The sequence below is a fragment of the Salminus brasiliensis genome, chromosome 14, assembly GCF_030463535.1.
Source record: "Salminus brasiliensis chromosome 14, fSalBra1.hap2, whole genome shotgun sequence".
NCBI lineage: Eukaryota > Metazoa > Chordata > Actinopteri > Characiformes > Bryconidae > Salminus > Salminus brasiliensis.
Window position 1 is genome coordinate 33,186,870 of NC_132891.1, and position 26,866 is coordinate 33,213,735.

The 26,866-nt window shown below is 44.4% G+C and overlaps 1 protein-coding gene across 1 annotated transcript in view; it reads left to right on the forward strand.

Annotated features, from left to right (window-relative positions):
* Window positions 1–26,866, forward strand: part of prdm5 (PR domain containing 5) — a 58,453-nt gene that overhangs the window by 19,719 nt on the left and 11,868 nt on the right. Inside the window, exons 12-14 of the mRNA XM_072696619.1 lie at window positions 2,052–2,212; window positions 5,977–6,070; window positions 25,557–25,642. Coding sequence (XP_072552720.1) covers window positions 2,052–2,212; window positions 5,977–6,070; window positions 25,557–25,642 — 341 coding nt within the window. The remainder of the gene's footprint in view (window positions 1–2,051; window positions 2,213–5,976; window positions 6,071–25,556; window positions 25,643–26,866) is intronic.

The following is a 26,866-nucleotide window of genomic DNA, read 5'->3' on the forward strand; positions in this document are numbered from 1 at the left end:
TTTTTAATTGTCAGTAACTTTACTTTAACTAAACATTATTCTGAATTAATTAAATTCCTTAGTAACCACCTTAAATTCTTCAGGAATATAATAATAGTGGCATGTATAGTATTGTATATTATTTAATAACTGTTTAAAATAATATATTAACTACTATAAATAATTAAATACAATAACTGGTTTTAAAATTTGTCAATAACCACTAAACATTAATTAATTTAAAATAAATTACTTAGTAACTAATTATTACATTATTCAATAACGGTTTAAAAGGAGTCACTTACTACTAAATATTATTCTAAATATAATAATAATACTATATAATATAATTACTTGGTAACTACTATAAATGATTCCAAAACCTCTGTTTAAAATGAGTTAAAAACTACTATACATTTCATTGAAAAAGTAAAGTTAATACTAAAAGTAACTACTACAAAGTATTTAGTAACCTCTGCAAATTATTTAGGAATATAGAAAATTACTGTACATTATTCAATAACTGTTTAAAATTAGTCAATAACTACTAAACATTATTGTAAATGTAATATACAATTCCTAACCACTATAAATTATTTAGAAACCTCTGTAAATTATTCAGGAATATAAAAAAAATACTATACATTATTCAATAACTGTTTAAAATTAGTCAATAACTACTAAACATTATTATAAATGTAATATACAAACTTTGGCTAACCATTAAAAAATATACAGAAAGCTCTGTAAATTATCAGGAATATGAAGAAAACAACTATACATTATTCTGTAACTGTTTAAAATTAGTCAATAAATATTAACCATTATTTTGGATTTAATATGACTTACTGAGTAACTTCTACAAAGTATTTAGTAACCTCTAAATTATTCAGGAATATTTAAAACTATGATACATTATTCAATAACTGTTTACAATTAGTCAATAACTACTAAACATGATTAGAAATTTCATGTAAAATTCCTTGGTAACTACATAAATTATAATTATAAATTATTCAGAAATCTCTGTAAATTATTCAGGGATAATAAAAACTACTGTACATTATTCAATAACTGTTCAAATGTGTCAATAACTACTAAACATTATTGTTAGAAATTGATTATAAAATTCCGTAGTAACCACTATCAATTATTCAGAAACCTCTGTTTAAAATAAATTTCATTAAAAAAGTAAAGTTAATACTAAAAGTAACTACTACAAAGTGTTTAGTAACCTCTGTAAATTATTTAGGAATATTAAAAATTATCGTACATTATTCAATAACTGTTTGGAATGAGTCAGTAACTACTATAAATAATTGAATTCAATAACTATATTTAAAGTATTCAAAAACTACTAAACAATATTACTACTACATGTAATTTAGTAATTAGTATGCATTTATTAATAGTGAATATCATCTGAATTTAAATGACTGTATTACATTATTTAATAACCACTACACATTTGGTAAGAACTGCTGTAACTTATTCTCTTGCTGTAAGTTACTGGTCATAAATAACAGAAATCGATATTTCTGGGGTGCCTCTAGTTTTCTTCCCACCATGTATCTGTTTCTGTGGAAGCTCTTTATTGTTGTGTGGCGTCCTATAAAAAACTCAAGCGAGGCAGAAGCAGGCTTTTGAAAGGCACTGTGGCGAGGATCTGGAGAGGTTGATGGACGCTTACTTCAGTCTTTATTTGTTTACCACCCCATTTTTCATTCCCTTTTTTTTTGCCCCCCTGTGATAGACATGAGTGCAGACACCCATGTCCTTCACTCTGAAAGAGGAATAAAATGCGACCAAAAAAAAAAGAGACAAGAATAGAGAGAGAAAACAATTTCCAAAGCTAGACAGACACTCGGGGCAGCAAAGTGGCTCCCACAAAGCAGCCAGGACACAAAGTGGTCCCCCCTGTCAAATGGTGAAGTTGAACAGGGGGCTTTCAGACGCAGAACAAAAGCAAGCCTCCCGCTCTGTTTGGGAGAGAGGAGAGAAATTGTCCTGTCGTTCTGACTCCTTGCGCCTCGTCTGTTTTCTTTCTTTGTTTTTTTGTTGTTGTTGTCCAGGTGAGAGGACGTTCAAGTGCGACCAGTGTGACGCCACGTTCAAGCGCAAGGACACGCTGAACGTTCACATTCAGGTGGTGCACGACGGACACAAGAAGTACAAGTGTGACCTGTGTGAGAAAGCCTTCGTCACTCCCTCCGTGCTGAAGAGTCATAAAAAGGTACTGTACGTCTGAAGTACTCTGTATAATTACATGCTTCTTTCTAATCATACTTTCTAATAAATCTAATGAAAATTAATAAAGAATTCTGCGCATTAATGTGCAATATTATACATATACATGTTTAGATTAGCAAAATAGACAAGCAGAACAGGAGGAGAACCATGATTAACTGGTTAAGTTGGCTTGTTAATCATCTTAAGGCCTGTTATTCATTCAATACTAGGAATTATTAAATAGTAACTAGTAAGAATGATAAGTATAGTAGAATAACTGCTATAGAACATTTAGTAAATGCTATAAATCAGCCAGAAACTACAGTAAATTATTCTTAATTAGTATTTTTTAATAATTACTACAAATGATCCAGTAATTTTTTAATTAGTCAGTAACTACTGCACATTATTCAGTAATAATGACCATATTCAATAATCAATTATTCATTATCTGTTTAAATGGCTGAATAACTACTATACATTATTCAGTAATAATGACCATATTCAATAATCAATTATTCATTATCTGTTAACAAAAGGCTCAATAACTACTTCACATTATTTAGTAACTATTTAAAATTATTTAATAATAAATTTAAATAACTAGTTATATGACATAAGTTATTTAATAGCTGCTGTTACTTATTCATTAAACTTTATAGCATGTCGTTGATATACATTTTTATAATGCAATACATTGTTATATCTGTTTAATAATTAACAAAAAAACTATTTGTCATTAAATGTTATTTTATAACTACCCTAACTATCTGTATTTATACCTGTTTTTCCATTACTTAGTAATAACTATACATTTTTTTAGTAATGACTATAAATACTATTCAAAACCTTATTAAAGCATTTTCTAACGACTATAAACTGTATAGTAACTATTTTAAATTAGTCAATAACTGCTATTTTTTAATAGTGGCTATAAATTATTAAATTGCTCTAAATTATCTGTAAATATTTCAGGAATTACTATGACATTTCCAGTAACTGCTCTAAGTGATTGATTAGCTACTATTTGTTATGCATAAATTACTCAAAACCTTTTCAAAAGTTTACTACTGAGCTTAGTAACTTCAATAGTAAATAGTAAATTTAATTAATAAGTAGTTAGTAAGTTTAGGTTTTTATATTTAGATAAACAATCTTTATTTTATTTTGTATTGGATTATTCCAAAACACGACCAAAGTGAATACGGAACTAGCATGATCTCACACCCAGTATGGGTTTGTTTATTTACTCCTCAGCTGGTGATGAGTGTTCGGGATTCTGATCTCTGGCAGCCTGAGTCTAAAACAACTGCCATTCCTGCTTAGTCTGATTTAGGTCTGTCCTTGTACTCTGTTACATTGATTGAATCGCTACAGCAGGTACAGTGATCCAGAACCCCACTGTAGCCTGGCATCCTGTCATCTCTCAGCTCAAAGGCAATTCCAGACCAAATCCGGACCAAAAGGCATGCTGTGTATTAACGGTGTGGAGCGTTCAAAGAAATCAGACTGATCGTGGAGATTAAGAGCCCTGAGTTTTGACAGGATCCGATCTGATTTGAAATCAAACCCTTTCTTGGGAACGGACACAAGGCTCTGGTGGAGTGTTGTGTTATTAGATGAAGCAGCAGAAAGAATAGGGCTGAACTTAGGGGCAGTTTACACAAACTCTTGTGCTGTTCATGTGTTTTTATTAAGTGAATTGAGTAAACGTCCACAGTGCAGGCTAGAAAAAGTAAGTGAACCCATATGTTTAATAATCTGACAAAAACCTATTAAAAAGACACTGAAAATGAGTTGTGTGGGTGGGAGGACACCACAAAGAGTGTAGCCCATCTCAAGGTTACCACCTGGATATCCCATAGTGTTCTATGAAAGGCAGATGAATAAGGGCCTAGTTCAGCAGTCTGTGACCTCAAGCTGAAGAGACGGTACGTTGGGTAATGCAACAAGACGATGACCCAAAGAAATCTTGAACTGAAACACATTGGCAGACAGAAATGGTCCAACATTCCTCCTACTTCATATTTGCAGATAGCACCAACCATTGGTCCACGGACAGTGACGTGTAGCCAGGAACGTCCAGCTAACTGAGGCTCACATCACACCTGTTTACAAGACAAATCCTCATATCTGAGAGCACTCATTAAGTCCACTGCTTCATCCAGATTTACTTGCTTTCCCTTTTAATTGAACTTAGCATGTCGCTAAACTCGCAACTACAGTGGGCTTGTTTTATTCCCACCTGTTTTTAGAGCGTTACTTCATCACTCAGTGATCTCCCACAGGCTTCGGTGCCTGGATTCCAGTTGTTTCTGTGAATTGCAGCAAAGGAAGCTCTAAACTCCTGCCAAATCTGTTTGTACGGTCAGTCGCACAGCAGCTTGTCCCTGTTTCAGTGCTTTAGCGGTGATACACCTACACCTACACCCCCCCAACCCCAGTTTCAGTGCTTTAGCGGTGATACACCTACACCTACATATGTGCTAGATTTTGTTAATGACACTAATCGGAATATTGTTGTGGGCGTGCTGACCAGGAATGACCGCAATAGAAGGGAATGTCAATACAGCAACCTGCAAAACCACTGTTCTGGCGGCTTACGCCTGTCTTTCCACGACTGTCCTAGGAAGCTGGAGGTCCTGAAAGAGAGGGCTTGGGGGGCTGAGAGAGAGGAAGGAGATGGGGTGAGCTGTCAGTGAGTGCTGCACTGTGAGATCAGCCGCTTGAAGGACGGCGCTCTGTCCGGCGTCCAGCACCGTTATCCCCAGCTTCTCTCCCTGTTTTCCAAACAGCGCTCCAAACACACGGTGCACACAGCATCTGCCAGACATGTGTGAGCGTTTGTTGGGTCGGGGCTCGAGTGTGCATAGGGGGATTTTCAGATGGAGTCAGATGGATACAGTGATGGACTTAACGAGCAATGAAAGCTCAAGCTGAGCAGCCACACTCGGACTTTACAAGATAGAGAGATTGGATAAGCAGAAACACTGACAGATAGAAGTCCCTGTGTGGAGACTTCTTTGCATTATAATTATTATAATCATTTCTTTGCATTATTTGAGCAGTTGTCATTTCTGCAAATTAATAAATGCTCTGAATAGCATTATTTGCAATTGTATTTATTTAAAATAATAAAATTTATTTTTATGAAATACAACGCAAATGTTTATTTCCAGGTGGCCATATATATATATATATATATGAATGTGTGTGTGTGTGTGTGTGTGTGTGTGTGACAATAGCTGAGTCGAGGGAGCAGAGAGGGAAGAGGGCAGGATGGAGGCAGGGAGGAGAAACGGAGATGGGGTGGAGGAGATAAGGACTGGGAACGGAACTGGACTGGATAAAGGGGGGGAAAAAAAGGGTAGACTGAAGAAAAGGAGAAAAGAAGGGAGGGGCTGGAAAGTGGGCGTACCCTCTTTTTTTCATGCCGACATGGCCCGGATCTGACCGCCTAGAAGCAGACCTCAAGATATGTGAGGAAGTCTCCAACAATCCTAAAATGTCATCACGGGACCTACAGGTAGCTCTCGCCCACAGCTGAGGTCAAAGGGCCTTCAGCATCTCCCAACAAAAACACATCAAGGCAGGACTAAAGTTTGCCAGAGAAGATCTAGACCAGGCAGCACGTCTGGACCAGTGAGCTTTGGACACTTTGTCCTGATGTTGTCCCCTGCTGATGTCCCCTCCCCTGACTGTATGCATGTATGTAGCTGTGTATTCTGATTTCTTCTGATGTTCTTTCATTTGTCTTCTGTCCGGCAGACCCACACAGGAGAGAAGGAGAAGATCTGTCCATACTGTGGCCAGAAATTTGCTAGCAACGGAACTCTGAGAGTGCACATCCGCAGCCACACAGGTCAGTACACCTCCGTCCAAGCTACCACGGTATCAGTCCGAGTCTCGGTCACAGTATAGGGTCCAACTGCACACTAGGTTCATTACAGCCTGTACTTGACCCTTTATTACACCCTGAGCAAGGAAATAGTAAAGAGGACAGTGGAACCCTTTTCGGTGCCATATAGAACATTTGAGAAGATTTATTAATTAAAGAATCATATTTATCAGGTTTTCCATATATCCACTCTTCCCTAAAGGGCCGTGAACCTTTTCAGACTCGCGTTGGACTGGTTACGGGACAGTTTTGTACTGTAGTCTTGCGCTACAACCACAAGGCTAATGTAGCTAGCTAACACAGAAGCCGTAATTCATCCATTAGCATGGTGTGATCTGCATGCATTAATCACACTCATCTCAAACCAAGGCCGGTAGTCGGGCCGGACAAGGCCGGTAGTCGGGCCGTGCTAACGCTGTAGAGGCGGTGTCGGACGAGGCCGGTAGTCGGGCCTTGCTAACGCTGTAGAGGCGGTGTCGGACGAGGCCGGTAGTCTGGCCGTGCTAACGCTGTAGAGGCGGTGTCGGACGAGGCCGGTAGTCGGGCCGTGCTACACTCTCTGACATTTTCTGTCCTGGAAACAGAAAGACCCAGGATCTTGCGGCACAAAGCTGATGCAAATACGGACCCCACCAGCAGATGCCTACGGCAATAAGCCTCCCACCGGTATGGTTAGCCAACCTTCTGAAAAGCGCTCCGAGCCGAACCGCGTCCGTATGGGAAAGCCCCCTGAACAGATCCGAACCCTCCATGCTCAGAACCGCTCGGCCCTGCGGTGGAAAAGAAGCCATGGTTATGGAACCAAAAGTGGTTCTTCTGTGGCATCGCTCAAAGAACCTTTTGTGTACCATAGTGCTTAGTCCAGTGTTGTGGACTAAACAGAAGTATGCCTCTCCCAAATGGCTCCTGTGCAGTTCCCAATGTAAAAAGAGTGACAGAGGGCCTTTATAATAGAGAGCGAGACATTCCTGTGTGCTGCCATAACAACTTGCTTCAGCCCAGGCCACACACACATGCATATGTGTGAGTGTGTGTGTGTGTGTGTGGACTCACAAACAAAAAAAAACCCTAAGGAAACTCCTTCCTGCCTCCCCCCACCTGCCATTTTAAGTCTTGTCTTGATATATCTTAATAATCCCTGCTCCGCACCCTTCTTCTCCCTGGGCATGTAGTTTCACAGGTTAATAACGAAGTGATGTAATCTCATATGATATTAACCTTTTCTCCCAGGTTCTCCCTTTGCCAGTCTTCCAAAGATTTCTTATCACCCTATCAGTGGCCTGAATTACACTATTATCAGTATATGACCAGTAACACACCAGTAACCGTCCAAATACTTTTCAGAAATTAAAGCTACTGTGTCTTTGTCTTTGCAAAGTGGACAAACCTCAAACAGGTAAAATCCAAAACCTCAAAACTGTTACATCACAGTCCTGACTCATTATACAGTACTTAAACCCCCAACATTTACATAAACCCCGCCCACCAGCGCCAGTCAAAGCTAGTGAGAACAGCATGACGCCAACTTCAGGAGAATATGCTAGGGGAACCACTGCTCTGGTTCCACTTTGAAATCCAATCCCAAGACAGCCGGACATCCATCAGAGGCTTAGACCAGAATGACACGCCTGATGCAGCTCAAATAGGGGTTGACCGTCCAGTCCAGGAATAAAGAAACTGTCCAGTGCAGGCGGACCAAAGGACCGGAGCTGGAAAGCCGTGTTGTGGACGGCGGGTCAGATAAGAAGGTCGTCTGTGGCCTGTGTTTTGATATCTAAGTCTTAGTCTTAAGTCTAATTCGAAATTTTTATGAAGCCTCAATGTGAGAGGCTGCACTCTCTGTCCTCCCAGTCTCCTGTCTGACCACTGCAGACAGATTTAATGAGCTACATCAGACACATTCTGGCCTTTTAAGGGCTGAGAGGCCTTTTTTTTGTCTGTCCACAGACTAACACAGCCCACCCATTATTAACAGCCATTCACATGAAAACACAAGCTCTTGCAAACTCTCACAAACTCGCACAAACACGCATACAGGCGTGAACAAAAATGACAAACGACCATGACGACAGGATTTGTGAGTTTGTGGATGTTTGGATGTAGAGTACATGTAAGTATGCGAGTGTGTGAGTGAGTGTGTGTGTGCGCGTGTTTGTGTTTTCATTTGTATGTGGACAGAGCCTCATCGAAACTGTGTTTGTACAGATAAACAAAGAGAGGGGTGTTGGGAATGCAGTGGGAGGGGTGGGAGAGAGGGATGCACCTCAGGAGAAGAAAAGAGGAGAGAAAAAAGGGAAGGGAAGGAAAGAAAGGAGCACTCCAAGAAGGCATCCAGCAACAGGACCTCTGACCCGTCCTGCCTGTAAATCTGGCCCCCGTTTTTCTAGCCCAGGCTCCCTTTCACTTTTATTAGTGCTCCTTACACACACTCTCTCTCTCTCTCTCTTTTGCTTTCTCTCTCAGACACTGTATACACATATCTGTTTCTCATCCTGAAACTCTTGTATTAGTCTGATTTTTGAGATTTATCAGACTTTTGCATATAGTTTTTTTTATAGGGGATCTGTATTGTGTATCTGTTCGTTCTGCTGCTGCTGCAAAACCCAGCTTCCAGATAACATCCAGTGACGGAGCTTAGGACGTGTTTTACCAACAACAGCTCTGTCAGAACAAATTCCTCTGTCTGAATCTGACTGTAATCCAACTATGTCTTGTCTAAATCTGACTGTAACTCACGAAATCCTGAATGATTGTGCCTGTAATTCGACAAAATTCCATCCAGACTCAACCGTAAATAATAGATATTGATTCAACCAGACTGTAACTCGAATACCTGACTCAGAAGGCAAGTGAAATCTAGTGTAATTTCAGCTGAACACGATTGTAATTTGATAAAAGTCCATCAGAACTGTAGTCGGACGAAATTCCCCCAGAACACCACTGTTATCTGGAAATAAACACTGTTTGAATAAAACTAATCTGACAAAATTCAGTTTAAATGAAACTAATCTGACAAAATTCCATCGAATACACTGTACTGTAACTGTCTAACAAAGTACCCCCAGAACATCCTTACATGATTGTAGTCTGACAAAAATCCACCCCACCAGCTTTAATCTGACAAAATTCCATTCAAACTTGATTGCAGTCCAAACAAATTTAGTTTGAATAAAACAAATCTGACAACTGTAGTCTGACAAAATTCCCTTATAACTTCACTATTTTCTGAAAAATTCCATCCATATGTGATCGTAGTCTGACAAAAAATCCACCCAAACTGTAGTCTGATGAAATTGCACCAGAACACAGCAGTAATTTGACAAAATTCCATTCAAACTTGATTGCAGTCTGATCAAATTTAGTTTGAATAAAACAAATCTGACAAAATTCCATCCAAACACGACTGTAGATTAGACAAAATTCCAACCGTTACAACTGTAGTCTGACAAAATTCCCTTAGATCACGACTATATTCTAAGAAATTCCATACATACATGATATGTCTGACAGAATTCCTTCAGAATCAGACCAGCCCTACAAAATTCTGTTGTCTGACAAAATTCCCTTATAACTTCACTGTTTTCTGAAAAATTCCATTCATACGTGAAAATCCACCCGAACTGTAGTCTAATGAAATTGCACCAGAACACAGCAGTAATTTGACAATATTCCATTGAAACTTGATTGCAGTCTGATCAAATTTAGTTTGAATAAAACAAATCTGACAAAATTCCATCCAAACACGACTGTAGATTAGACAAAATTTCATGCGTTACAGCTGTAGTCTGACAAAATTCCCTTAGATTACGACTATATTCTAAAAAATTCCATACATTAATGATATGTCTGACAGAATTCCTTCAGAATCAGACCAGCCCTGCAAAATTCTGTCCAAAGCCAAGCGTAGAACCAACCAGCCAGCCAGCCAGATAAACAGAATATAACCCTGTCCTAATGACGCCAGTGGCGCTTGTCATGGCTTTTCCTGAATATCCTTTTTCATACACGCATCGGCCTTTGTGGATCCTGGTGCCGAGTTCTTCAAGCAATGCGAGTGACCCCAGCATGCCGAGCAAAAAGCTGCTAAAGGTTATGAAAGCAAAGAGGAACAGTAAAGCAAGGAGAAAAGGCAAAGCTGAGTAAATGCAGGTCAGAGTCTGTTAAAGGTGGGAATACACTGGGAGAAACCCAAACATGAAACCGGAGGCCGACCTGATCCGTACAAATATTTAAGAAAAATGATGCGACATGAATGGTCGGATCTCGCAGGGTTTGGAGCAAATATTTCAGGCATTGTGAGGTATTGTGGTTCTTATCAAAAGGAGGTTGCCGCTCAGGAAGTCGGTAAAGGATTAGCAAGAAACACCATAGCTTTCTCTGTGAGCTCCCCCGCTGAAGGTGTTGAAGGCCAGCGCTGACAGACCTAAAGGGTTAATCCCGAGTGTGTTTGATCAGCCTGCAGAAGAAGAGTCTACAAACAGTGTTTGTTGTTTTAGCAAACACTCTCTCTGAAAGCTTAAAGCCAGCCTTATCCTTAGGACCAACCATTCTCTTCTCAGGCCCGACTGTTGCTTCAGGTGTGGGGAGATGCTTCCTGAGTTGAGCTCAGATGCTCTAAAGATGTGCTGAGTGGGTTATTTATATTAGTGGGAATCTCCTCTACGATTGGACCCGTTAACCTTTCACTTGGTACCATCTCTTCCCAGTCCAAAACCTCACAAAGTAAGCTTAGGAAATTGTTTGGAAAAAGATTGGTTTGCAGTTGCAATCAAAGTATCCTAGGAGGAAATCCTGGGAGAAAACCTCATGCCTTCTGTGAGGAAGCTGAAGCTTGGGCGTCAGCATTGGACCTTCCGACAGGACGATGACCCCAAGCGCACCTCAGTCCCCCGCGGCTTGGTGGGAAACCCGATGAAGTAAGCTTAGGAAATTGTTTGGAAAAAGATCAGTTTGCAGTTGCAATCAAAGTTAGTGAACCCGCATTGCGAATTAGCTTAATTATCAAAATCCCATCAGAGTTTCAAGAGGGTTCAAGTCAGGCGACTCAGCCGGCCACTCCAGAATCCTCCAAGCCTTGGTGGACTTTGAGGTATCCTCGGGAGTTCTAGTTCGGTTTCATCGCTCCACAGAAGTTCTGGGATTCTGTTCTGTGAAACAAAACTAGACCTGTTTCAGGCCTTTGGATCAGCGGCAAGCCTGGAGGAGGAAGACTGAAGCATACGTTGAAAAGCACACCCCATCTACAGTAGTGAAGCATAGGGGTGGCTCAGTGTTGTTCTAGTGCTACTTTGCTTCCTCTGGCACTGGAAACCTGCAGCATGTGGAGGGAGGGCAAGATGGAGTCAATCAAGTATCCTAGGAGGAAATCCTGGGAGAAAACCTCATGCCTTCCATGAGGAAGCTGAAGCTTGGGCGTCAGCATTGGACCTTCTGACAGGACGATGACCCTAAACGCACCTCAAAGTCCTCCACGGCTTGGTTTCAGAAGAAGTCCTGGACAATTCACCTGACTTAAAGCCCATTGAAACTCTTTGGTGGGATTTGAGGAAAGTAGTTGCAGCAGCAAACCTAGGAATATTAGTGACCTGGAGGCCACTGCCCATGAGGAATGGGCTAAGATTCCAGATTCACACGTCATGAAGGGGTTGGGTAACCCTAATTTGCCCTAAATTAGCCTAATTTGCAATGAGGGTTGAATAGTTTGAGATCTTGGAGATCTACCACCCTGAAGAGTCCAGATCCAACGTTCCTGGCTCTATTGTTCGGACTCTTAATGGTGGTAGATCTCCAAGACTATAGCTCTGGGTCTTCGGTTCCACTGCCCTAAAGATTTCCTAGTTTGGCCTGGGGTCAGCGATTCTTTTTCTGGAGGTCTGGTGTCCAACACAGTTTGGTGGTCAAGCACAACTGAATTGAACCCAACTCAACATGCTAGGGAGTGGTATTTGAACCAGCTGTGGCCGGGAGTCGCAGAGGCCCTACTTGGCCTTTGCTCTCTCTGGGTAGGTAGGGTGGCCCTCAGTCTTCCCCATCACTCAGGGGTAATAGAACTGAATAATCGAGTTCTCCTCCAAGCGTGTTTAGCTGGCTAGCTTCAAGACGCACTTGCTAATCTTCACCCTTTCATTGTTGTAGGCATCTAGGCATCCTTGCACAGGGACTTTTGGAGAAAACCGATGTCATTTTTTGGTGAATTCATCACGGGATCAGACGCCAGACTTGAAAGTCCAGACCCTGCATTCGAAGAAAAGCCCTTTCAGCCACTGAGTCAGGGACTGTACATGACTACACACTGTATGTGCCTGTCACTTTATGAGTGGTGCCGTAGGCTTAGGTTTAACAGATCCCAGAGCAGGAGTGGGGGGGATTTACTCGCGATCAGCTTGCCCATGTGCCAGCAGCCTGCTCTGACTGCTCTTTCAGTCCAGCGTGTTGATGAAGTCATTCTAAGGCGCCACTAAGGATTCAGCTTGTTAAGATGTCCATTTGTTCTGCTAGCGTCAGTCAGCCCTTTCTTGCTGTTGCCAGCGCTGTTCCCAGCTGTTTAAACTGTTAAATGGGCTGAGGTTAGCCTTTGTGCTGATCTAGGAGAAGCTTTCTCTTCCTGATTCCTTTGTTTTCCCAGCTCAGATCTTTGGAAGACCACCGATGCAAATCCTGTCGCTCGTAATCACTGAAGAAATCAGTGTCGTAAGTGTTGAAACAGAAGCTTAAGAAGTCTGATGCGCTACCACTATGGCCTGGGGATCGCAAGGTCCCTGAATCCCAGGCCATGACGCTTTGCCATCAGCAGCCAGAGTCTGAGAGAGCACAATTGGCCGTGCTGTCTCCAAGTAGGTAGATGGCGCTCTCTCCCCTCATCACTCTTAAGCAGCGTTGGCCTGCACAGGCATCTGTTAGCTGGTGCGGTGGAGCTAGGGACCTGCCGCCTTCCTCTGAGCACGTCGGCTGCCTGGCAATCCCGTGTCGGCAGCAGTTGGATGCCTTGCATGGGGATCGAACCAGTGACCTTCTGGTCCCAAACCCACTTCTCTGATCTTTAGGTCACGGCTACCTCCAAATACACACCTACAGCATACTGTCCATTAGCACTGGCAATAACTGGCTCTTGACTCGTTCAGAGACCCAGTAGGTGGCAGGTGACCTGGGAAGTGAACCCACAACCATGTGGTCGGTGATTTAAATTAGGAATATGCTTCTTATTTAGTGGTTTTATAAGCCTTCTTGTGGAAAAAACAAAGAAGATGAGCTCTGCTTTTAGTGGCTGGTCATCACAGTGACGTAGCCACAGCCTAGCCTAGCAGTGCTTTTAGACCTGCTAAGCTAGGCTAGTAAGAAATTGTATAAAAATGTAAGAACAAAATGTCACAAGAATTGTAACTATTTATACCAGATATTGTTGCATGATGTCCAGTCGGCATGGTGCACGGTTAGATAGCTCAAGGGATTGTAGTAGGTTCTGGGAGGATTAGCTTTTAGCCTAGCATCAGTCTTGCAGATTTTAACAGGACCCCTGTGTTGTGTGGTGGTGCTGCACCCGGTTAGCCTTTTTAGCCTGGCTCCCATGTAGAGGGTATGCAAGACCATGCAAGACATTCACAGTCCAGGACCATTGGTTCTTTAGCCATTTGGACGGGACGCTGTCAGCTGCCTTTGATAGTCGCTGGTTCGGCCGGTTTGGGCCATATTCCTAAAGGGGGCGTGTTCCAGGGGGAACGTTGTGACAGTCCGTACAATCTAGTCTCCTAAAGTAGCTCCTGCATTTAGCCCTGAAAGGCTTTCTCTAGGTCCGGGCGGGGTTTATGGAAACCTGTGGGTGTACGTGTTTTTTAACGAGTCAGGACTGTGATGTAACAGTTTCGGGGGTTTGGAATCGGCCTGTTTTCCAGCTCTGTTTTGGTTCTGTTGGATGTTCTTCTGAAGGAGGAGGAACAGCAACAGTGTTTGAGGTTCAGGGTTTGTCACTTCCATCATAATCTGAAGAGAGGAGAGCCGGCGGAGGCTCCAGTGTTTAAGGAGCCGAACTGGGGTTGGGTGTTCCCCCCTCAAATCTCCAAATGCCCATTCAGACACATCTGAGACGTCCAGTGTGAATGAGCGTGTTGTTCGTCAGCCTCGGTCCAGCACTATGTCATAGGGCAGGTGTGTATGTGTGTGTGTGTGTGTGTATGAGATGGAATATGTGTGTGCTTCCCTTAGAGCAGCAGGAAACAGGAGCAGCCCTGTGTGTGTGTGTGTGTGTGTGTGTGTGTGTGTGTGTGTGTGTGTGTACCTAATGTCACAGTGAAGTGCAGGACAGTGTATCTCTGTCCTTTTCAGTGCAAGTGTGTGTGTGTGTGTGTGTGTGTGTGTGTTCTCGTTTCGTCTTGAGTATTTTTCTGAGGCGCTGGCTCTGCAAGAGGACCTGAAGGAAACACTTACTACAGGATGCACACGCTCAGAAAATGACCTCATGTCAGAGCTGTTTCGCATTTCTCTAAAAATAAGACTGAAAGGACTGCTGTCTGATAGAGGTGTGTAGTATGAGTGTAATAGCCGGGTCGCCACGATACACAGGGGTTGCGATACCGATACCAAGGTAACAGTGCTCGATAGTAACGATACTAGCGCTTATCATAGCGTAGCTGGGAACAACACCACCCTCCCTCTTTTAGCAGGCAGGGGTTCGACTCCCAGGACTCAAATGTACGTTGCTCCGGATAACAACAGCAGCCAGATACCATAAATGTGCCATAAATGGAGGAAAACAGGGATGTCCGGATACAATCCAGCTCTATTGCAGGTGCACTTTCGCGCTCTCTCTCTCTCTCTCTCTCTTTTTCTCTCTCTCTCTCTCTCTGGCTCTCTCTCTCTGTATCGTAAGTGTGCTCTCTCGCTTTGCCTGTTTTTCTTGCGTGTGTGCCCTCTCGCTCCTCCTGTCTGTCTCTCTCGCGTGTGCCCTCGCTCTCGCTCTCTCTCTTTCTCATGTGTGCCCTCTCGCTCCTCCTGTCTGTCTCACTCGCGTGTGCCCTCGCTCTCCCTCTCTCTCTTTCTCATGTGTGCCCTCTCGCTCCTCCTGTCTGTCTCTCTCGCGTGTGCCCTCGCTCTCCCTCTCTCTCTTTCTCATGTGTGCCCTCTCGCTCCTCCTGTCTGTCTCACTCGCGTGTGCCCTCGCTCTCCCTCTCTCTCTTTCTCATGTGTGCCCTCTCGCTCCTCCTGTCTGTCTCTCTCGCGTGTGCCCTTGCTCTCCCTCTCTCTCTCGCGCGTACTCTCTCACTCTTGGTCTCTCACATTCTCTCGCTCACATGTGCTTTCACTCGTTGCCTGTCTCCCTTGCAGGTGCCCTCTCTCACCTTCTCTCTTAGTCACGTGTGCGCTCTCACTCTCATTTCTGTCTCTCTTGGTCTCGCACAGGCTCTCTCGCATTCTCTCCGTCTCTCTCCCATATGCCATCTCTTACTGTCTCTCTCTCTTTCTCTCTCCAGTCTCACTCTTCCTGTCTCTTCTTTCTCTCTCACAGGCTCTCTCGCGTGTTCTCACGCTCTCTTTCTCACGTGTGCGCTCTCACTCTCATTTCTGTCTCTCTTTCTCTCGCACAGGCTCTCACGTCTTCTCTCTGTCTCTCTCTCTCTTTCTCGCTCTCTCTCACTTTCCTTCTCTTCTTTCTCTCGCACAGGCTCTCTCGCGCGTTCTCTCCGTCTCTCTCGCGCCATTACAGTGGCGTAGCTGGTTTGGGCTGCGTTCAGGTTTCAAATTGACCAGTACCAGTCGGGCCTGTTCGGGTCGGGTTCGGCCTTTGCTTTCAAGCCCATGCAGAACTCTGTATGCATGCATGTGTGTGTGTGTGTGTGTGACTGGAGTAATATCCCAGTGTGTGGTCAGTGGTGTAGCCATTGTTTAGGTCCATTTTTCCCATCAGACGCAGCGTCGGTCTAACTGGCAGTGTAAGCTCACTGCCCGTCCTGATGGGTTAATAGGACCGGGCCCGGTGCACTCCTTATTCACAGCAGTTCAGGGTTCCCGGCTGAGTGATTGAGCACGGACATGCGGGGCATAAAAACACGGCGTTTTTCCAATTATGGAAATTTTCTTTAGTCTGACAAGTGGTTCCACGCAACAGTTAAGTCCTAACACTTAATTAGAAGTGTTAGAACTTTTAGAACCCCCCTATAGATAACCCTTATAGAACCCCTGAAATAGTTCTATACAGCAACAAAACGGGCTTCAGTATTGTTAAGTGTCATAGAACCCTTTTTGGCTCAGAGTGATGCTGTAGCTGATGTTAGCTAGATGTTTACTACTCTAGCTGACGTTTGGGAATGCCTAAAGGTAGGTTACCTGATTCAAAGGTTCTTCAGATTCCTTTAGAACCATTATAGAAATGGTTCTATGGATTCCACTATCATTATGTGTCAGAGAACCCTTTTCCAATACTGTTTAGAACCCTTTTTGTTAGCTAGATGTTCAGTTCTCTACTTGACGTTTGGTATGTCTGGTTGCCTGGTTAAAACGTTCTTCAGATTGGTGGAAACCCTTATAGAACCCCTGAAAAGGTTCTACACAGCAACAAAATGGATTTCAGTATTGTTAGGTGTCAGAGAACCCTTTTTCAGTATTGCTTAGAACCCTTTTGACTCAGAGTGACGCTCTAACTGATGTTAGCTAGATGTTACCTGACGTTTGGTATGCCTGGTTAAAGGGTTCCTCAGATTGTTAATCGGTTAATAGGACCGGGCCCGGTGCACTCCTTATTCACAGCAGTTCAGGGTTCCCGGCTGAGTGATTGAGCACGGACATGCGGAGCATAAAAACACGGCGTTTTTCCGATTATGGAAATTTCCTTTTGTCTGACAAGTGGTTCCACGCAACAGTTAAGTCCTAACAGGCGCAGACGTGAGGAGGACACAAAGATATAGGATGTCGGAGCTGCAGTCCTGAAGGAGCGCTTTATAGCATCCATATGAGATTATATGAGATAGTGTATCAATATGAAATATTATCGGACAGTTAAGGAAGCTCTACATGTGTATCCAGTTTGCCTCGGCTATGAAGAGGACGTGTGTGTGTGTGTGAGAGATATATAGAGACACCGACCATGTGTCTTTCTGTGTGTGTGTTGTATGTATGTACACATGTGTGTATGTCAGATACTGTGCACTGGTGTGTGTGTGTGTGTGTGTCTGGTTGTGGGTAATTCCTCTGGATGGCCCGCTGTAGTTATGATGTGTGTGTGTGTGTGTGTGTGTGTGCGTGTGTGTGCGTGTGTGTGTGTGTGTGTGTGTGTGTGTATGTGCACGCTGTAGTGGTCAGACATGGCCAACATCTGCATTGTGAAATCCTGTCCTCACACTGCATGTGTGTGTGTGTGTGTACCAGAACAGAACCTTGGAAGAACCCTTTTTCAGTATTGCTTAGAACCCTTTTTGGTTTGGAGTGACGCTCTAACTGATGTTAGCTAGCTGTTACCTGACGTTTGGTATGCCTGGTTAAAGGGTTCCTCAGATTGGTGGAAACCCTTATGGAACCCATAAAATGGTTCTGTAGAGCTAACTATGGATTTCACAATTGTTAAGTGTAAGAGAACCCTTTTTCAGTTTGCTTAGAACCCTTTTCGGCTTAGAGTGATGCTCTAGCTGATGTTAGCTAGATGTTTACTACTCTAGCCGACTTTGGGAATTCCAAGGTAGGTTGCCTGATTTAAAGGTTCTTCAGATTCATTTAGAACCTTTATAGAACCATTTAAAACTAGTTCTATACAGCAACAGTGGATTCCACTATTGTAATGTGCCAGGGAACCCTTTTTCAGTACTAATTAGAACCCTTTTTGTTAGCTAGATGTTAACGTCTCTGCCTGACATTTGGTACATCTGGTTTCCTGGTTAAAGGGTTCCTCAGATTAGTGGAAACCCTTATGGAACCCATAAAATGGTTCTGTAGAGCTAACTATGGATTTCACAATTGTTAAGTGTAAGAGAACCCTTTTTCAGTTTGCTTAGAACCCTTTTCGGCTCAGAGTGATGCTGTAGCTGATGTTAGCTAGATGTTTACTACTCTGGCTGACGTTTGGTACATCTGGTTGCCTGGTTAAAAGGTTCTTCAGATTGGTGGAAACCCTTATAGAACCCCTGAAATTATTCTACACAGCAACAAAATGGATTTTAGTATTGTTAATTGTCAGAGAACCCTTTTTCAGTATTGCATAGAACCCTTATTAGTTTAGAGTGAAGCTCTTGCTGATGTTAGCCAGATATTTACTACTATAGCTGACATGTGGTATGCCTGGTTAAAAGGGTTCTCCAGATTGGTGGAAAACCTTTATGGAACCCTTAAAACGGTTCTAAACAGCAACAAAATGGATTCAACTGTCCATTTCCACCCATTGCTGACACAGATTTTCAAATTAACTCACACGCTTTTGTTGCGGAGTGCAATCAAATCCTTACAGCAATGCTCCAAAATCTTAAACACCTTGATTTCAGAAGAAGCAATGCATGAACAAGTGTCCCAATACTTTAGTCCCTGTAGCGCACTTCTCCTACTGAGGAGAAAATACCTCATGTAGAAGACTGAGAGTCCCCGTTAGCCTCCAGCCCTGTACTGGATAGCTAGCTGTTAGCCCATTAGCTTCTCTGAGGAGCAGCCTACTGTTTTCTCAGGGGAGATGTCCGGGCATCTTCAGCATAGCACCGTCCGTCAGCGAGCGTCTTGTGCTGTAGATATTGGACATCGCAGCCAATGATCAAAGCCAAGCGTTTAGCAGCTAAACCAGATCAATATTGTGTTAAATCTTCATTCTTGCCAGCCTAATTCCTTCTGTGTTTGTAGACAGAGCAGTGTATGAGCGTGTGTATGAGTGTGTGTGTATGTGTGTGTGTGTAGATATTTAGGGTGTTTGGCTGGAAGAAGAGGAAGAAGCCAAGATTGAATCTGTGATGGACAAGGATAATGTATTTCAGACCGGAGCCATGGAGCTACAAAGCTCTCCGCATAACCCCAGCTAAATGCTCAGTGGGCAAGGCATGCGACGGGGACAGCCATCTGTGCACCAGACACCCACGCAGCACACACACACACATGTGCTAGAGGGGTGCCAAATGGATCGATTGGCTGGCCGGCTGGGGCGTTGGGGGCCACTGGAGGACGGCCGGGGCTAAAGGTAGACTGCGGAGACACCCAGGGGTCACACACACGCGGTGTCCACTTACAGAGCATGTTAAATTAATTAGCCCTTCTCTTTCCCCTCTTTTACCCCCCCCACACACACACATAGTCCCACATAGTCACACAGCCACACACACACACACATCACTCAGCTATCTTACATGCTAATCCCCTTAGCCAATCCGCTAAATCGAAATAACAATACGATGAAAATCCCGTCATAACGGCATCTGGCATCAAGCGTCAAGCTACAGTTTGGTTAGGGGGACACTCTGAAACGAGACACTCCGTCAATTGCAGCAGTTCGGACTTTGATGCCATTGTCTGGAGCCTCGTCTGAAGCTCGGTTAAACACGGCCTGAGCCATCAGGAGTTGCATCACATTGTCGCTCTGAGGCGCGGAGGCCGGCACCGCGCAGTAAGCCCTGCGGTATCCAGGCGGTCCAGGCTCAGCAGGAATCAAATAGTCCAACGTAGCCTCAGCATCATGCCATTGTTAGTCCATCCCAAGACCATCTGCTGCTCTTAGCAGTGAGACTGCAGGCTCCTTTTGGCTTAGCCTAATACTTCTTTACAAGCTTTATAAAATTGCAGGCCTCCTCCGCGGCCCTGGAATCCGCTGCTACGCCTGCTCCGTCCTGACCGGATTGCCTCCGTAATGTCTTCAACAGGACTGTTCTGCTGCGAAATACAAGCTTGAACCCGATACACCACTTGTTACACAAAGGACGGCTCCTCTCTGATGTTCTCGCCGCGGCACATCTGGGCTTTAGATCGGCTTGTTTGTCAACAATCTGCTCTGTGAAGAATGGAACTGTCCCAGGACCGTCCAAGGCCTGTTAAAGCAACTACTCTACACTGACGTGGAAACTGACTGACCGGCCAGTGCTACTTTGACCAAAAATTGGTTACACCTTCAGCGCTTGGCAGGCGCTCCTGTCTTACCCAGGTTGACAGTGTCGTTACCGAGGTGGTGAATGGTAGTAGTAGACCTGGGGTTATGCTACGCGTCACGCTTGGACGTTAGCTGTCGTTCATTCGTCATTGCCGCTCATTAGCATTGCTAAAAAGTCTCGTCCAAGGCTTTCTGGCACCGGGACGGTAGCAGCAGATGCTTGGAGGACACCAAGCACCTTGGCGGACACCACAGAAAGAAGGTGTCTCCATCGGACCAGGCCACCTTCTTTTTAGGTCCCAAGGTGTCCTGTGGTGTCCACCAAGGTGTTAGCAGCAGATCCTTCAAGTTCTGTAAGTTGCAAGATGTCCAGGTCACTTTCAGGAGTGTGGAGACAACGGACCAGGCCACCTTCTTTCAGGTCCCAAGGTGTCCTGTGGTGTCCACCAAGGTGTTAGCAGCAGATCCTTCAAGTTCTGTAAGTTGCAAGATGTCCAGGTCACTTTCAGGAGTGTGGAGACAACGGACCAGGCCACCTTCTTTCAGGTCCCAAGGTGTCCTGTGGTGTCCACCAAGGTGTTAGCAGCAGATCCTTCAAGTTCTGTAAGTTGCGAGGTGTCCAGGTCACTTTCGGGAGTGTGGAGACATCGGACCAGGCCACCTTCTTTCAGGTCCCAAGGTGTCCTGTGGTGTCCACCAAGGTGTTAGCAGCAGATCCTTCAAGTTCTGTAAGTTGCGAGGTGTCCAGGTCACTTTCGGGAGTGTGGAGACATCGGACCAGGCCACCTTCTTCCTGTCCTGACGCTCATGTGTCCACTTGTCAAAGTCACCAAGGTCTTCACTCCCCAGGTTGACTACCAGAACCATCTTCACTTACCATCTAACAGACTATATAGACACTGTGTATTGGGACAAAAGTATTGGGACATTTGCTGATTCATTTCTTCGTTCCTTCAGAAATCAAGAGCATAAAAAGAGTTTAGGGCTTGTGAGGTTCTACACACTGGTTTCTTTGTTCTGAACGGTTCTCTGGGGACTGCGCCCGGGTTCGAAAACAGCTTTCACACTTGACCAAACGTACCGAACCCATGCAAACCTGGGTCTGGGACAACTTTAGAATCGACTGTGAAACACTTTATGGGCTTATTTGCATAATTTAAGAATCAGCGATATGGCCGTTGCGAAGGGTGTCCATGGCTGATTTGCAGACTGTACATTAGCGAAGGCAAAAATTTAGCTTTTCAGCTGCTTGGGGTCCAACTTATGGGGTCCAGCTTGCCGTAATGACTCTCCAAGGCTTATTACACACTAAGTAACGACAGGGACTTGTGTACAAACTGGAGGGTCTATTCTCTGGTAATCTCGGCCAACCGGCGGGACATTTTAAGGCTTTTTAAATGGGTTATGGATAGCTACTGATCCACATTCCAGGCAACTGATACGGCAATATTGATATCAATAAGGCAGTAAAAACCATGGCAGTAATGTGAGAGGTAGAGAGGGGCTGCTGGGTTACACTAACACCATCATGTGTAGCTGGTAATTCCACCACAGATTTGCCTTGAGAGCAATCTTCAGCTTAATGAGGATCTCACCCCGTTAACTCCCCCTGAAGCCGAGCTAATTAACCTTATTACTCGCAGGAGAGGAAAAAAAACACCCGTTTTGCAACAATCTCTCACTTTATCTAATTAAACAACATGCTTTTCTCCACCCAACAATTAGTCCCTTAAGACGCTGCACTAACAGCTTGAATTAGAAATTGGATTGTTGTATAGTCAGCACACAGTCACACACACACACACACATTCTCACACACACACTGACAGAGCAGTTGGCATCTCTCTAAAGGCTGCATCTTATTAAGTTATGCTTTGCCATTTCGTGTTTCCTTGAGGAGCTGTCCCAGTTGCCAGACGCATTACTTATTCCAAAGGGAACCATTCTCTATCCAGCGAACCCTTATTTCATTAGCCCAGAAAGGGCTGAAATTAGAATAAGGCTTTTGTTTCATGGGCCTGGGTTCTTTGCCACTTCCCAGTGGTGACGGAGGCAGCCGGCGGAGCGCAGACCCACACGACATGGAGATTTTTTCAGTCATTCCCAAAAGCTGCGGTAGTTGTAGGTGAAGATTGTAGGTGAAGATGTGCTACCCAGGATGTTACCGGCCCAAGCACATACACACCTTGCTTGTCTAGTCCCTGTGGAGGAGTATTGCCAATAGAATAGGACTAATGCCTAATGTCGGGTGTGGGCTATAAAGGGGTATTGTGCAGCATTGAGCTGTGGAGAACTGTGGTCACTGGAATGATGGATGGTGCTCCATACAGTACTTTTGGGATGAGTTGTGGAGTTGGGGATGGGACTCATCATCCTGGCCTCACTGAATGCGATTCAGTCGTCATTGCCACTCATTAGCATTGCTAAAAAAAAAATCTCGTCCAAGGCTTTCTGTCACCAGGACGGTAGCAGCAGATGCTTGGAGAACACCAAGCACCTTGGTGGACACCACAGGACAACCTGGGACCTGAAAGAAGGTGTCCTGTGGTGTCCGCAAGGTGTTGCAAGGTGTCTGGGTCACTTTCGGGAGTGTGGAGACATCGGACCAGGCCACCTTCTTTCAGGTCCCAAGGTGTCCTGTGTCCCAAGTGTCCCAAGTTGTGGAGTTGGTGATGGGACTGATCATCCTGGCCTCACTGAATGCGATCAAATCCTCCTCCAAAATCTAGTAGAAAGCCTTCTTTACTAGACAGTAGAGACAGTTACTCCGGATAAGCTCTTTTTAAAAGCCTTGGTTTCAGAAGAAACGATGAACGAGCAGGTGTCCCAATACTTTTGTCCATTTAGCGTATGACATAATAGAATCAAATAAGCTCCATTTGATCAAATCAACAGTTCTTTCTATTTGTATTGTTGAAAGAAGATGCTGTCCGTATCCGAGTTACCATCTCCATCCGTCTCCAAGTCCTGTATCCCTGTGCCGTCAGTTTCAGGTTCAGGATCCCATCAAATCTGGTGTTTACAGCAGACATGGTTGTTAGCATCCATAAGCAAGCCAGCAAATCATTAAAACCTCGACTGGCAGGCGTCTGAGCTGTGCGTCCTGTGAGTTAGCTCATACTGCAGGTCTTCAGACCTCTAATCAGAGCTGCTCCTTTTTTTTTTTGCTATCTGCTGCCAAAATCAGCTCAGCCTAAAACAGATCCACGTGTCCACCCCTCCCATGATTGACAACTTGTCACTCCTTGTTTGCAGCTCCATTGAGCGTGCTCAGATAGCATCGCTCTCAGTCCAAACTGAAGGACTTTGATGTGCGTTGGGGAGGGGTCTGGGTGACCCCGCCCACTGTGGGTCAGGCTAGATGGAGATGCGAAAGATAGGGGGAAAGGGGTTGATTAGCACTGGGAGGGGTTTCTGGCTCCACACAGGAAGGAGGAGGTTATATAAGCCTTTCTATACAATCAGGGTTAGGTGTGGTGTTCTTTAGTGGGTCGGCCAACTAGGTGTGCATTTGCTATTGCTATTTAATGGTTTAGGTAGATATACCTTTACTTCGGAGTTCAGAAGGCCTCAGAAGGACAAAAATTCATGTTTTCATCCCTTGAAATTAAACACAAGAGGCCGGTTCTGCTGGGTTTGGACTCATAGCTGGCTTTCTAGGCTTATATAAGTTAGCTGGCAGGCTAAACACCACAGCACAGGCCGTATTTCAGCTAACTGAGGCTCAAATCACACCTGTTTAGAGGATAAAGCCTCATATCTGAGAGCACAGAGAGTCGAGGGAACCGCCTTAGCAGGGTTCTCCACTGGTTTCAGGCTCATTTAGTAGACTGGCTCATCCAGGTTTGCTTGCTCTGCCTTTCACTTGAATTCAGCATGTCACTAAACTCACACCTACAGTGGGCTTGTTTTTTCCCCACCTGTTTTCAGAGCGTCAGCAGACACAGAACAGTAATCTAACACATCAGACACGTCATCATTTTGTCGGAAAACCGTCAACATTTTTAAATACCACGGTATGCAGTATTATCGTTACACCAGCCAAGCCTAAAGTGGGCATTCGGATTTGCAGGAAATATGGGTTTTAACTTCTTCTTAATAAAAAAAGGGTACCCAAACTTTGGCTTTGATATGGGCACCTTAATTTCACTTGTTTTCCAGGACCCTGCAGCAGTGCCACCCAGTATAACGGTCTTCAGCACAGCACAGACGTAGCTGCTGTTGTAGCAGTAGTTAAATAAGGCCTCGCTGAGCTGCAGCGGCCCTTCCGGCGTTCGGATTTTGCTCCAGATGAAAATATTGAGTTCATTAAAGAGTGAAAAAGCACCAGTAAAAAATAAAAAAGGAAAACAGGCCGGGGGCAGGTTTTAAATGATGTTGTGTAAAAGTGCAGAGCCAGCAAAGACAATACCACATATTTATCAGCGCTGAAATGAAATTCTTTGCATGGGGCGGGAAGTCCTTGGACCCAAGGGTCGAATTCTGATCCCAGTGGGAACGGAGTGTGCGAGTGATGGGGCGTAGTGGGGTTGAAAGCCACGGAACATCGACCTGTGGTACTGGAACAGGGTAGAAGCTGATGATGGTGATGGTGATGATGATGATGATGATAGCACAATGGCATAGAATGCAAGGAGCACATGTGATGTCATAGCCGAGACATTTCTACGTGTTATTTAGCGCTGAAATGAAATTTCGCTTCGGTGCTACTAAGGGTTCTTTGAGCGATGCCATATAAAGACCACTTTCGGTTCCACAAAGAAGCATTTTTGTGAAGTGATACGTGTGTAAAGAACCTTTAATAGGTTTTAAGAAGCCGTGTAGAAGTTCTTTACCAGTTCTTCACACACGAAAATCACCAAAGGGGGTTCGGAGAACACTTAGTAGCACCCTAGGGTTGCAGTGGTATACGGTTAGCAAGCAGCTGATACTGTCCTCGCAGTAGGATTGGACAATGTAGCTAACGATGACGTCACGACTTCTTGAACACTGAATAACTGCACAGTTATCAAAGTTCGCCCCATTTTTTATATTTATTATAAGACTTTATTGAACGCTGCTCATAACAGTGACATAGCCATGTCCTAACCATGTCGTAACCATGTCGTAACCATGCCGTAACCATGCCGTGACAGACTACAGGCTCATTTGTGCTCTACGTCAAATACGAGGCTACTGTCCGTGCAAATTCTGCGAAAGCTTACGGTACCGACGGAAGGGAGCAGTACCACTGGAAACCGTGGGGGGCAGTGTAGGCAACTGTGTCTAGCTGTGCTCTGGGCTCTGTAGAACTGTTGCATGCCTGCCTGACCGCTGTATTTAAACAAGGTGTGTTCCAGTGTGCTGCTGCTGCTGCTGCTGCTGCTGCTGATGCTGATGATGATGATGATGATGATTGTGTGTTTATGTGTTTAGGTGAACGCCCTTATCAGTGCCCGTACTGTGACAAGGCCTTCAGCAAGAATGATGGCTTGAAGATGCACATTCGTACACACACTCGGGTAAGACCAAACAGTCCCGTCCACTTTTCTTCTCTCTCTCTCTGATCTAGGACGGGAACATCTGACCGCCTGGAGGGTCCAGCCTTTTGCTCCGGGCCTGCTCCGATAAAATGAAGCCCTTTACCACTCCAAGGCTTATTACACACTGAGGTGTATTACTAATTAACTACTGGAACTGGCTGTACAAACTGGTGGGGCTCTTCTCTGGTACTAGAAGCTTGTAACAGCACTTTTGGCCCGTCGGCGGCCCGTGGGTTGTTTAAGGGGTTAAAAAAAAGTAACACTGCTTTAAATATTGAAGAATGTTTCCTCTTTATGCTTTAACTTCATGTTTTCTTCTTCATGAAATCATGTGGTCTTTTATTGACTGTAGCAGAGCTTCTAGGTATAGGTGCACGTATTTGACCCATCTGTAGTAGTGAACACACACATACACTAGTGAACTAGGGCCAGTGAGCACACACACACACACACTCAGAGCGGTGGACACAAACCCCAGCGCCCGGGGAGCAGAAAGGGTGAAGGGCCTTGAACCCACAACCCACAACCTTGTCATCAACAGCCCGAAACTCTAACTGCTGAGCCACCACCACCACACAGCCGAATTGACCAGGGGTGCCAAAACTTTTGTATGCCACTATATGCCTCAGCATGGCTATCGCGGTGTTAATTTGTCTAATTTACACCTCAGGCGTTTTGTCTGGTCTGCTCTTGGGGAGAAGATCACCATGGTGAGATCCAAAGAGGGAGTCTAGGAAGGGGTCCTAGCAGGGGGTCCTAGCAAGAGCCCAAGAACAGACCACAAGATGGGTTTGTTCACATATTACATGGATTATATCACATATTACATTTTTTTTTACCCAGCATTGTGCCCCGCCCCCAAATCTCTACTGGCAAGTCCGGGCCCTAGTGCAGCCTCTCAAAGCAACCTTATATGTCCGACATGCTGATTAGGCCATTATCTGAATAGTGAACGGAGCCTAAATATGGGCAAACGGTCATTGTTATCTATGGACTGGCTTGGTTGTGTTTGGTCTGGTAGTCCTGTGAGAGTCCAGCTCTCTGAGTGAGAGTGTAGGCTCTCAGTGTAAGAAATGCCTATTATTAGTATTCCAATATAATCGCTGGCCTGTGGCCTAGTGAGCTAAACCTGTGACGATAGACTTTGCTACTTTAATAATTTATTAGGAAAACAGCATTTCCACAGCTGGCTGGATGGGAACC